General features: G+C 48.5%; 1 protein-coding gene across 1 annotated transcript; it reads right to left on the bottom strand.

Annotated features, from left to right (window-relative positions):
• Nucleotides 1-130: 130 nt before the first annotated feature.
• Nucleotides 131-8,746, bottom strand: PRKRIP1 (PRKR interacting protein 1). Its single transcript, XM_085078084.1, has 6 exons — nucleotides 8,584-8,746; nucleotides 7,228-7,306; nucleotides 5,731-5,831; nucleotides 4,890-4,975; nucleotides 3,153-3,220; nucleotides 131-869 (listed from the first exon to the last, which is right to left on the bottom strand). The coding sequence occupies exons 1-6, from the start codon at nucleotides 8,701-8,703 to the stop codon at nucleotides 754-756; spliced, it is 570 nt and encodes a 189-aa protein (XP_084934210.1). The 5' UTR covers nucleotides 8,704-8,746; the 3' UTR covers nucleotides 131-753.
• Between the last annotated feature and the right edge of the window lie 4,472 nt (nucleotides 8,747-13,218).

Genomic DNA, 13,218 nt, shown 5'->3' with positions numbered 1-13,218 from the left:
CTTTTTCCATATTTTTCATGTGTGCCACATCACTTGATCTCTTTGTCCCTTCCTGCAGCACTGCAGCATCTCTTTATTTTACTGAAATCCTCTTCAAAAAAAAAAAGAAAAAAAAAAGAAGACAGAACAATCCAACACATCCCTTTTATTAATTTAAAAAACATGGAAGAAAAGCAATAGGGAAAGTTTTAGCATTAAAAAAGGGATCCTGATTAAAAATCTATAGAACTTGTCTAGCAACATAAACTGATTTCTTTGGGTTAGAGATGACCCCATACAAAACCCCAAATGCAGAACACTCACAGTGCAGGAGAGTCTGGCTACAGACCACTTTTCTACTTTAGGTTAAACTCTTCCCCTAGATTCATGTATCCCACTGCTACCAGCTTCAACATAAGTAGAATACGTAGCCTTCACAGTAATATTTCCCTTAAATGGTAATAGTTATGTTTTAGCTTTCAGACAGAAAAACACTCTGGGCCATGTTAGAAAGAACTCTAGGGTCATAGAGACTTATGGCTGACTCTTTAGAGCAAACTTAGAGCAGACTGCACAGCAGTTATACAAGCAATTAAGAAAAAATCTCTTATTTGGCATTTCTCTATCATTTTCTCTCGGGCCTGTGACGTGAAGGCCATGCCCCGTTAAGCAGATGTAACGTACGCCAATGAGCTCTGCTTGGCTGAGATGAAAGACTTTCATGCTCCTGAATATAAAGCAATGAACAGTGTCTCCAGCTGTCCCTGGAAGGCCTCATCCTCTTCCCATCACAAAACTTGGCTCTTCAGCATCATCTTCCTTCTCTTCCTCCTCCTTGCTATCCTCTTCGTCATCCTCGCTGCTGCCTTGCTCTTGGGATTGACCAGGTTCTACAAACACAAACAGGGTGAATGGATAAGGTGTTCCCTCCTGGCTTCCTTGTCCAGCTTTTCACAACAAAACAGTCTCAAGTGCTCAGCAAATGTCTATCAGGTCACGCTAACTAGCACGGATGGGTAACGTATTCCCCTGTGTCTTCCTGATTAAATATCTCACAGCTAAGCAGTCCCAGATACTCAGGGAACACATATCAGGTTATATTAATTCAATGAGGAGCTCAGAATATCAATTTCTCCCTTGGAGAAATATTCCCTTACCTCCAACCTTACCAAATCCATCATTAAACAACTCCACCTCCTGTGGAGCATTGTTTTTTCAGACAAAGGTGGTCAAACACTGAAGTGACAAATTTTCTCATTCCCAATCTCATCTCTGCAGGCTGGGATGAACTCTCAAGGTTCACACAGAACACTGGGGAAGTCACAGGCAAGACTCAGTATATTCCTACACCTATCCAAGTTCACAGAAAGTCCACAAGGTGCCATAAACTTTTACAGACTGTTTGCTATACTGCAAGGACAGGAACTCATTAAGATACGCCTAAGATTAACATGGATCACAGAAAACTTGTGAAGTCTGCTAAAATAACAGGAAACGTCTATCAGAAATTAAATAATAAAAATGAGGTACGACATAAAGTGGGACCTGAATCTAAGAGCCATTTTTCTGCCCTTTCCTGCTCCTCTGGCCCAGTCACACTCTCAATGTCCTGACCAGCTCATGCAGGATTTAGGATCAGTGGTCTGATGCCACCGCGTGGTGAAGTGCTGAACTTTGAGGGTTTATTGGGAGTTTGTACATTAATGCAACCTTAACGGCTGACCTCATTCAGTGCCAACCCTTATTCTTAATGTTTTTACATCAACAAGGTGAAATTGGCAATTCAGAGGTTTAATTTATTCATTCAAAAAGGAAGACAAATCCTGCCTGCCACATCCAACAAATGCACTTTAATTAATTTGGAAAAACGCTCAGATCACAACCCAGGGCACACAAAACTGGAAAAAAGGAAAGGCTGCTCTCAGTAGACTAAAAATGGCTATCAGAGGCTTCTCTCCCCCCTGATATTATTATTTTACATAGAGAACCACAAACTGTAAAGAGTTAAGAACTGTTACAAAGATCAGGGAGTTTGAATTCTGTCTCTCAGGAATTTGTGCCAAACAAAACCACTCCTGCCCCACAGCTGGCACACAGCAATCCCATACCACAGCACCAGTCCCTGATCCAGCTCTGCTCTCTCCCAGCCACTCCCTAAGGGATGGGTTTTCTGTTCACTCACTCAAAATGAACAAAAGTATGTTGACTCATACTTAAATTCTCCTCCCAGCTACAATTCATAAATGAGTAGCTTAAAAAAAAAAAAAAAGGTAATAAAACCAAAACACCCAAAAAATCCACTCTGCTACATTCACTTGCTGTCACAAGTAAAATTAACCTAACAATTTGTCCTCCCATGTTTACATGGGAGGCTGGCAGCAGTTCAGCTGAAACAGATCCAGTTCTGAAAAGCAAAGCACAAATAAGGTAGAACTGTCAGGCAAGTCACTATTCCAGCAGAATTACCAGGAACTGCTGTAACTTTAAGACTAACAATTTGTGTGCTGATTCACAGAGGGCAGCTATTTGAAAGAGTAAGCCAAAATATACTCACTGAAAAGAAGGAACGAGTATGCAAAAGTTTGAGCAAACAGTTACACTGACATTGCTCAACATTAATTTTCAAGACTGCAGAAGAGAGGCATTCAGGTTTTTCACCTTTATTTCTATGCAAATAAAATAGTCCAGTGGAACAGATGGCACCAAGGTGGCTCAATTTCTTACACACAAAATTATAACTCAGTTTCTTGCTGCCCAAGCTGTGCATTTTTTTTCCACCTGTTTTCCCATACACATTCAAAATGCACTTTAAAAAGCACAGCCTTGAACAATAATGCCCTTTTGAGCAGCTGATGTTCTGAATCTGCAGTTTGTCAGAATAGCTGGGGCAGAACATCCACAAACAACAAACTCAGATTCCAGTCTTTGCTGGCCAAAATTTCCCCTAATCAATGGAAAATATTCACAAACAGCCAAGTTATTTGTAAGATTAAATCTCAACATAGATGGCTTTCAAAGACGATTTTGAAACATTAGCTAAAATAACAAGCTTAAGGCTCAGGCTTTAATCCATGTATTGAGAATGCTTGGGATGGGGGGTGGAACAAAACCTTCTAGGCTTGAATAAGGGAACAGAACCAAGTCCTGAGAAAAGTAAACTAAATTTCACTGACCTTTTTCCTGCTTCTTTTGTTCAAGTTTATTTTTCTTAGCTTGCAGTTTCTTCTCTTTTAACTTCTGGCTACAAAGCAAAGAAAAAAGACTCTCTGGGGCAAATTCAGTGTGGTAAAGCTTCTGCACATTCATACACTGATAAAGGACGTATTACAGGCGTCTTAGAAAAGCTGATTTCAGAAGAGAAATTCAATTTACATTTGGCAACTGAAAATTCAGCCAGAGCAAACTTAACACATGATCAAGAGAAACTTTTCTATAGTGTTTTTAGATGAACAGATTTTTTTAAAGTCTTTCATGACTCCACTGCAACCAAAACTATATGATACACAAGAATCTCCAAGAGCACAGATGGAACAAAAATGAAACTGCCCCCACATTTTAGCTACCTAACCTAATAAGCACAAAGAGAAAATGGTGCTAAAATCCAGATTGCAGAAACTGAACACTTGGGGGGGAAAATCACCAGTAATATATACTTTAATTGAAGAAAATAAAAATAGTGCAGTATGCTTTGACCTTCCTCTTTGGCTGTACTTTCTCTGGATGTCAGGCCCTAGGAGTAGCACTAAGGGTAAGAAGGAATTTTAATTCATACAACCCAGCTCTGTTTGCCCAGCAAAAGCAATCTGGCAATTTAATGGCAGACACAGGCAGAGCAGCCTGGGATTCATGTTCCTCTCTCAACATCATAAATGAATACTCTTGAAACAGAGAGCCAGAAACTGTACCTGTTGGGTCAGGAAAGAAGAGAAGGGTGGTGAGGGAAATTAGAGGGGCTCCTGCAGGGCAAAGCCACACCATTAGAGCATAGAAGGGGACAAGGAGGTGTTAGTGTTTAAGCAGCATCTGCTGTTGGAACAGTTGTTCTCCATCTCAGCCAGGGAAGAGGCAGCAGGCCAGATCTGACTTGCTGGCCATCTGTTGGACCACATTAAATTAAACTAAGATGGCAACAGTGTTTGTGTTGTGCACTTTTGTGTTAACATGGCAGTGAGTCACTTTGCACAGGCCTTTCCACAGCAACTCTCAGCCACAGCATGCAAAGCAGCAAGGGAGAGGCTGCTCAGGGTCAGACCCTGGGAAAGAGCTGAGCCATGATTCTCTGCTATTTCTGAAACCTACCCTGGACACAGAGAGTGGGATTTAAATTCTTGTGTCACTGCACTACAATGCTCAGGTTATTTCTCGAGAGCATCAGTCTTGTAACTGTTCCATTTTGTCTAAAATTCAAGAAAAAGATGGATTTAACTTTTCTGAGTATTTTCACCTAACTTATTAGACTTGGCCTGACAGACATTTCAATGAGGTAGGCAGAAGCAGCCCACCCATGAAGCAGCATTCAGGTTTGCACTGAAACTGCTTGGTATCAAATGATTCAGACATTAATTTAAGCCAGATATACACACAAACCTTTCCTCTCACTGTTATAAGAAATATGCAGTAAGGCACGTTGCAGTCAAGACCACAGTGTCAGCAAAAGCAGCTCAATCAGTCCGAAGCTACCCTGCAAGCAATGGCATGGAAAAGAAACCACCCCAGCAAAGCCTGTCAGGTTTACAGCTACCTTTGGAAACCAAACATTGACATTGACAAATTTAATTTCCACAGCCAGACTTCCCAGCTGATAGATGCAGACACAGAATGACAGTGTTTATCCAGAGCATGCAGCTACAGATGAGGCACAGGGAGTGAGGGTTTCCATGTCAAGCCTCCTGGGAAAAATCTGCCCTTACCGCTTCCTTCTGCGTTTTGCTGTTTGCTCTTCTGCAATCATCTTATTCCTCTCCAGTTTCTTCTGGAATTCCTCATCTAGTCTTTGCTGTAATTGATCACATGTCATACTTTGGTCACAATCTAAATTAAAATACTTCTTTTAAAAGTCATGTCCTTTTAGGGAGAAGTCTTTTAGCAAAATACAGAAGGGAGCTCTGCCAGATTTTGTCTGGCTTCTTTATACAAAGCCATATTCCTAGGGATGACTCCTGTACAGACAGCATTTTTAACCTGCAACCTGAGCCAAATAGTGAAACCTTCCAAGGGAGGAATCCTCACCAGAGCAGATGAGGGAGGTTGGGTTTCTGCCCTAATGAACGTTTCAGTAAAAACAAATGAATAATTGGAGACACAAACATTAACATATGGACTCATCTTGGCCAAGAGAGAGTATAACAATAGTGCTCTCAAAGAGAGGCCAATCTACTCGACCAGGATATAAAAGAAACATCTGGACTCTGTGCACAGGCACTCGCTTAGCTTCTGTCTGTGCAAGGGAGTGTTACCAGGGATTTCTCGTTTTTAAAGCACTTTCAAGTCAGCCTGAGAACACACACATTCCCATGAGGCCTTACTGTGTGCTAGGACCCCAGGGAACACAGGAGATGGAGCATGTCTGACACAAAGCACCAAATGTTTCAGTACTGACACAGACACCACGTATCACACACTCCTACAGACTCCTGTGACAAGGGGTGGCTCGGAACGGAATTATTTGTACATGGCTTTCAAAGAAAACACAGATTTGCAATGAACACTGAATAGTTGGAGATGGGGGGAGTTATAAAGAGTTGTGCTGACCTTCTCAGCCATGGCATCCATAAAATCTTGCCTCTGGTACTCTCGCCGACGGAGATGCCGATACACATGGAACTCCCCGCTCCCAGCTCCAGCACTGGAACCTGCAACAAGGGAGAGTTAAGTCTGTTAGGAAAGAAGGTATCTAGGTGCTCACAAATGACTACAGTTGCATGCTGAGGGATGGGACACAGGAAAGGGCATTGTAAGATTAAAATCTATCAACAACACAGTGAGTATGTTACCATTTTAAACTCAACTCACAACCGAAAGCTGGAGTGAGCTGCAAACCCACACACTCTTGGGTCACAGCAGGTCCTACAATTACCCTCCTGGAGAGGCCAGTCTCAGTTGCACATCAAGGCAGGCAAAGAACTAGAAATCAAATGCACTCCCCATTCTCTTACAGGCAGAGGTGAGCCACAACACCCTGCTGAGGCTGTTTCCGACTAATTTTCAGCACAATCTCACACACAAAATACAGGTCAACAGAAAGGTGATAAAAGAGAATTGTACTTTTACATGCAAGACAGATCCCACTGACAGTTTTTAATGTTTCTTCATAAACTAAATCCCTACAGCTCTTTCTTCTTGGCATCAGCCTCCAGGTTGAAGCCTTGCAGAAGCTTTAAGCATTGTGCTCCCCTCTCTTCCTCTGTCTCTCGAGCCTTTTATCAAGGGAAAGCACAGGAACACAAGCCCCAGAGAAGATACCTAATTAAAACCCAGCAGCTGGGACTGCAACAGGGGTGCTCTTGATACCAACAGAATCCCAGCACATCAGGTGCTCCCAGAAAAACAAGACAATTCAACTCAAACACACAGCAAAGCTATTTGAAAAAGCTACAGGGGAATTCCAATAAGCAGATTTTATTCAGAAGCGTATAAAAACTTTAGTCCAAGATCAATTATTCTGAAATAAAAAGCAAGTCAACCTTCTAGAAAGGATAGAGGTCTCAAAGACAGACAGAACTTCTACATGCAGCCACAATTTCCACCACAGCTACTACATTTAATCCCTGCAGGTAAAAGTGAAGTGTGCACAGAGTACTTGGGTCAGGGTCCTGGCACAGGTGCCAGCTCCCTGCCTGTCCACACACAATCACACCTGCTGCATGTGCCTGCTTCTCACAGCCTGAAAGGAGTCAAAAGAGGGACTTCATACTGCTAATCTTCCAGAACACTCTCAGATCCATGGAGAGGACAGATTTACTCATCATCATTCACTTGTCATCACCAGAGCAGCAGCTTATTGCTCTGCAGGCAGCCCACGTGCTGCAGTGCCATGGGCTTTGTTCTCTCTGCATTCTGACAACCAGCAGAAAAGTGGAACCAGAGAACCAAATAAAACTTGAAAAAATTCAACTCTCAAAGCACATTTCACACCTCTTTTCTCCAGCAAAATGAGTAGCAGAAAACCACCTCTGTCCTTCCCTGCTAAACACTTTTCTAAGTTAACTGTGGCTGACCCCAGAGTTATCTGAAGAACAGAATCTTTACCCATGACATCTCTAACGAATTCCGGGGGTGGTCGTGGTGCCCATTCATTCAGTTTTTCAGGAATTGGTACAGTCTTTTCCTGCAAGAACAAACCAACCAGCCATCAGCATCTTCCAGGAGCAAAGTCTGCAATTTTAACACATTGTTGAAAAGCGGGATACGTCTGACAAGAGCCTCTTCCACCAACTGACAGATCTCAGAAGGAGCACAGCTGCAGCAATTCCTTCATGCACAGGGATCAGGCAGACGAGGAGAATCAAATGGGATCCTTTCTGTCCCTCACATTCAGGCCTGCAGGTCAACAAACCTCAGGAGGATTAGGAGTGTCTGTGCCTCTTTTCAGCATGGGAACTAGAAGAAAGCATGTCAGCACCTCCAAGAAACCGCAGGAACTGAGTATAATTCCACTAGCAGCAGTCTGGGAAATGATGAAAGGTATTTCTGTACCTTCCATGCCAGAACTAGAGGACAGGGAAGAGCAGGGGAGGGAGAACACACGGTGCAAGGTCAGAGGAAGAACGTGGTGCAGGGATGTCTCAGCCTGCTCCAGCACACACAGAGCTGGGGGTGAGAGTCTCCTCCTGGCAAAAACCTCCTCAGGAAAGGATCAAAACACCCAGTCAGAGGAACCAGGGTCATGCTCTCGCACATTACAAGCAGTGGGTAGAGGAAAGACCATCGGGCAGAGCACTGAGGGGCCCCTGGGTTCCCAAGGAAGGGTGTCTCTCGTCACAGCACCCCAGAAAAGACGAGTCCCTCTCCCCTCACAGTGTGTGTGTGGGTCGGTCCCTCTCCCTTCGAGAACCTGGCAAGGAGGAAGGGAGGTGTGTCGATCCCGTCATGGAACCGGCAAGGAACAAGGGCGGGTTGGTCCCTCTCTCCTCACAGATCCCGGGCAGGGGGTGTCGCTTTCTCTTCCCTCACGGACACGGAGAGGAGAAAGGGGAGGTTGGTCCCTCTACCTTCACGGACCCCGGAGAAGAGGAAAGGGGGTGTTAGTCCCTCTTCTCTCACAGAGCTGGAGGTGGGGGTCTTGGCGTCCCTCTGCCCTCAGACACCGAGAAGGTCTCGGCCTCCCTCTCCCCTCACAGACACCAAGGCTGGGGGGCTCTGTGTCCTTCTACCCTCACAGACCCAAAGGGCGGGGGTCTCGGTGTCCTTCTACCCTCACAGACCCATGGGGTGGGGGGTCTCGGTGTCCCTCTCCCCTCACGGACCCCGGCAGGGAGTCTCGCTGTCTCTCTCCCTTCACCGAAGTGTCTCTCTTCCCTCACGGACCCCGGGGGAGGGTGGGGGGGTCTCGGCGCCCCTCTCCTCTCCCGCCGCCCCGGGCCGTGCCCCGGCGGGTGCCCTCACCGGGTTCCTCATGAGGCGCTCGAGGCGGAGGCGCTGCTCCTCGGCCGCGCTCCGGGGGATGACGAGCGGCTGCGGCTCCTTGCGGGGCCGGGGCGGCCGCGGGGCCGAGGGCGCCGCCATGTTCCGGCCCTGGCCGCGCCCCGCCCCCCGTGACGTCACGGCGCGCGACGCGGGCGGCCCGTCATGGCGGGTGCGGTGAGGGCGGGAAGGGTGTGAGGCGGGAGGTGTGTGAGGCGGGAGATGAGGTGTGTGAGGGAGCGCCGTGCTGAGCCCTCAGCGCCAACACAGCCACGGAGTCAGCGCGGGAAACGCCTCTGGGATCGTCGAACTCAACCTCTCACCGCCCTGTCAGCCGGAGCACTGTGCGCCTCAAATCGTTCCTTGAACGTCTCCGCGGACGGTGGCTTGACTCCACCACCTCCCTGGGCAGCCCGTGCAGATAGCTAATCCCCCTTTCTGTGAAGAGATTGCACCAAGTGTTCGCACCCTGCAGCCTGGGCGGAGGCTTAAGGCACAGAGTCACAGAATGATGGATCACAGAGTTACAGGATTGTATGGTTGGAAGGGAGCTCTGGAGATCACCAGTCCAACCCTCTGCCAAGGCAGGGCCACCCAGAGCAGGTGACACAGGAACTCATCCACATGTCTCCAGAGAGGGACACTCCACGCCCTTCCTGGGCAGCCTGCCCCAGTGCTGTCACCCTCAGTGGGATTGTGGGAAGGTGCAGAGTCACAGAACGATGGTTCAGGTTGGAAGGGAACACTGGGGTCACCCAGTCTTTCCCCTCTAACCCCCCATGGTCCCCTGAGTGCAGCACTCCAGAGAGCTTTTGGGGGACACTCCACACCCTGTCCGTGCAGCCTGTGCCAGTGCTTGATCACCTACACCATGCAGAAGTTCTTCCTTATACAATCACAGGATGGTTTGGGTTAGAAGAGACATAAAAGGTTATCCCATTCCAACCCCCTGACATGGGCAGGGAAAATCCATGGGCAGGGTCCATCCACTGGACCAGGTTGCTCAGAGCTCCCTCCTGCCTGGCCTTGAACATTTGCAGGGATGGGGCATTCGGGCAGTCAGAGATTTTCAGGCAATCTGTGCCAGGGTGTCACCAGCTTCACAGCAAAGAATTTATTCCTAATATCTTATCTAAACCCACGCTATCACTTTGAAGTTGTTCCCCCTCTTGTCACAATAAATTCTTATTAATAGTCCTTCTGCATCTTTCTTGTCCATTTGGGTACTGAAAGGCCACAATGAGGTCGCCACAAAGCCTTTTCCAGGCTGGACAATCCCCAATTCTCTCAGCCTTTCCTTGTAGGAGGGGTGCTCCACCCCTCTAATCATCTGGTTTGCCTTCTCTGGGGTGGCTCCAGCAAGCCCATGTCTCATGTTCAGGTGGAACTGCCTGTGCTCCAGCTTCTCATCCCATTGCTCAGCACCACCGAGAAGGGTCTCTGACAGCCTCTGACTTCTCTCAGACACTGAAATACTGATACAGCTTGTTCCCTGCATCACTTCTCCCGTGTCCCAGCTGAAGCCATGTGTCCTCCTCCCAAAGCTGTGTTTGCTGAGCTCTGATGTCCCCTCACACACGTTCTCCGTGCTGCAGGGAGTGCAGTCTGTCCCCAGCATACCCCATCAGCGAGGCAGCTCTGGCATCTGCCACGCTCTGTCCAGGCTGAGCCCGAGGAGGGTGAAAATTCTGTGTGTTTTTCCCTGGCACCCTCAGCCCTGCCAAATCCCTTCTCTGTGAGGGTGTAAGCGATACAGCACTTCCTGGTGCCCCCGTGGCAGGCTGCCTGCACCATCTGTTCGTGTCACTTTGGTCATTAACCAGCGCGGCCTGCAGGCTTTGTCTGCTGACAGTGATGAATGGCAGCACCATTCCCCACGGCACTGCACGGCCCTGCTGGGCACTGGGAGATGTGGGCAGGTAGCAGGGGGGGAAAGCTGTGCTGTCTGCATCCATATTCACACCTGGGATTTGCAGGAACAGCGCTTGGACACGCTGGTACACCCAAATCCGTGCTTGCCTGATGGAGCTGCAGGAAGCCATGGGGTGGGGAAGAGGAGCTGGAGCTGGCTGCAGTACAGACCTCCATTGCAAGCCAAATTTCTTTTCAAGTCACTGTGGCCCTACAGAAATGGGATGGCATGTGCTGGGGCTGTGTGTGCGTCACAGAATTAGCCAGTAAAGGTCAGCTGCAATGGAAGAGGGGCATAAGCCTTTGTGCAGTTTATGGAGATAAGCCGGAGCCGGGAAGTTGGGCTCTGGGTTTCAGACAGCTTCGTGCTGTGCATGTGGATAGGGTGACAGAAAGGGGAACAGAGAGGTTGGGAATAGCTCCTTCTGAGATTTATAGTTCATTTGTATGACCTGAATTTATTAAGCCTCCATTCTCTTCCCCCTTTTCTGTGGAGAAAATCGGAGCTGATCCTCAGGTTCAGCCTTATGTTTACAAAAGACTTTTCAACCTCCACTGAGGTTGCTATGGAAATCACACTAGTTTGTGTCTCGTGTTTGTCTTACCAACCTGATTTGTAAAAGAATGGTGTGAATTTAGTGCTGGCTGAGTTCCCAGCTGGCCGCTGGTCCTGGAAGGCGTCCTTGCAGTCTCAGCCCTGGCTGGAGCAATGCAAACAGCTTCCTCCATGCTGTCTGCCAGCTCCCCAGCTCCTGTTCCTGCGGCTCTCCCAGCCTTGGGTCCTCTTCATCCCACCAGGGCAGAAACCATCCAGTGCCAGGCTGCACTCAGCCCTGCCAGGGAGACAGCAGCTCCGTTGCAGAGGCCAGGGCAGGTCCCCACTGCAGACTGTTTAACAAAGCAGAATTGCTGCAAACTGAGTTTTGTCTGCTGGGTCCTAAGCACAACACAGGCTGGTTTAGCTCACTAATCCCTTAAGTTTCACCCTGTTTCTTCCACAGTTTCCCAAAGCAGGGGTGTGAGTGATGAGCTGCCAGGACTCGGCCCTCCCGTGCCAGTCCCCGTGGGAAGAGGACAGAATGTCAGCCTGAGGGCTGCAGGGAGCAGCTGGATTCACTTGCCCAGAACGTGGCTTGTTCCAGCCACAGCTCACAGCCCCAGGAAACAAAAAGGCAGCTGTCTGTCATCCAGCAGAGCCCACACAATCCGTGGGGAAAGAGACCTGGGAACATCTCACTCTCAAATTCCACGTTGAGGGAATTGGTGCAGACTCTTGACGGATTATGCACGTTTTACTTTTAAAAAATCTGGGGAGGAGGGCAAGACAGTTACTTGGGTCATACAAAAATAGAAAGTATTTCACCAAAATACAAAGCCCACAAAATCCAAGTGCTGGGCTGGGGTCTGGGCAGAATTGGGCTTACTGGGGTCAGCGGATTTGCATTAGAGCAGGGTAGTGTTTTCATAGGTCAGTGCGAACCAAACAACATAACTCAGGTCCCTGATCTTTGTCAAAGAAGCTCATTTGTGTCTCTGAGGAGTTTTCCTACCAAAGGGATCCTTCTGGAAGCACTGCAATCCTCTGCTGAGACAGACCCTGCACGTCAGGCAGGAGCAGCCGTGGAGCTCCAACACCCACGTGAAGCGTGGGCGGCTGTGCTGCTGAAATCCCTTTGCATTTTTGTCCTGTTCATGGGATGTGCCAGGGCACAGCTCAGCGCCAGCATCCCTGCAGCCCAGCCAGCATCCCTGCAGCCCAGTCCTGCTCCAGCCCCGGGCAGAGGGCACTGCTGGCATGGAATCCAGCCCATATATTTAGCCTGCTTTCCCTTTATTTCACTATCAAATCTCGGTGTTAGATGCTGTTTTGTCCTGCCCCTGCCCTTCCAGACACCCGGTGAAAGGAAAGGGATGTTTTCCAGCAAGACCGATGCTGTAATTAGTCAATTTGCTAATAAGCTGAGGTGTGAACGGCTTTCATGAGGCAGGAGGAGCAGCTGTCCCACAGGCACAGCCCTCAGTGTCACCTCCCCAGCTGCCCAGCTCCTGATGGATGAGCTCTCCAGGAGCGGTGAAAAGGCTCTGGTGACTTTTGGGGAGGGAATGTTTTTGTGAATGGATCATGACACAACCGTGGCCTGATTACCAAGCTGAGCAGCTCCCTCCACCCCCCCAAAAGCCATGTGTTAGCTGTGTCTGTCACTGCTGAGCTGTCACACTACAGTCTGGGACAATGCTCCAGTTTTCCCAGGGGATTCTCAGCAGAAAAGAGCACACTAGAAAGACACACAACGTCAGAGCATGAGGCACAGTCTCCCAGGAGAGACGAAGGCAGAGGGAGGGGGGATGACAGGCCATGGGGGATGTGGCTGCTGGGAGATGCTAGCACAGGCCTTTGGCAAGGGAGGTCTGCCTTCACAGCCCAGGGCAGCTCATTCCCGATTATCCCTGGTGCCTGGGGGAGGGAGGCGTTCTGACTTGCACCGCTGACAAACCAGACAAAGTAAATAAGACACTGGGAGGAGAGGAAACCCTGTCCTGTACAGCCTGAACCCATCCGCCTCCTCCCTCTGCTCAGCAGCAAAGAGAACTCTCTGCTCCCTTCCTCCTCCCTTCTCAGTGCACTCCAGCAGGCACAGACAGACCGAGCCTGGCCCCAACTGCCTGGAGACAGCAACAAGGTCTGCACACATGAGACATGACAGC

The sequence above is a fragment of the Lichenostomus cassidix genome, chromosome 19 (assembly GCF_008360975.1).
Source record: "Lichenostomus cassidix isolate B80296 chromosome 19, HeHo_3.0, whole genome shotgun sequence".
Lineage (NCBI taxonomy): Eukaryota > Metazoa > Chordata > Aves > Passeriformes > Meliphagidae > Lichenostomus > Lichenostomus cassidix.
Note: the sequence above shows the minus strand (reverse complement) of the source record. Positions and strands in the feature narration are given on the sequence as shown.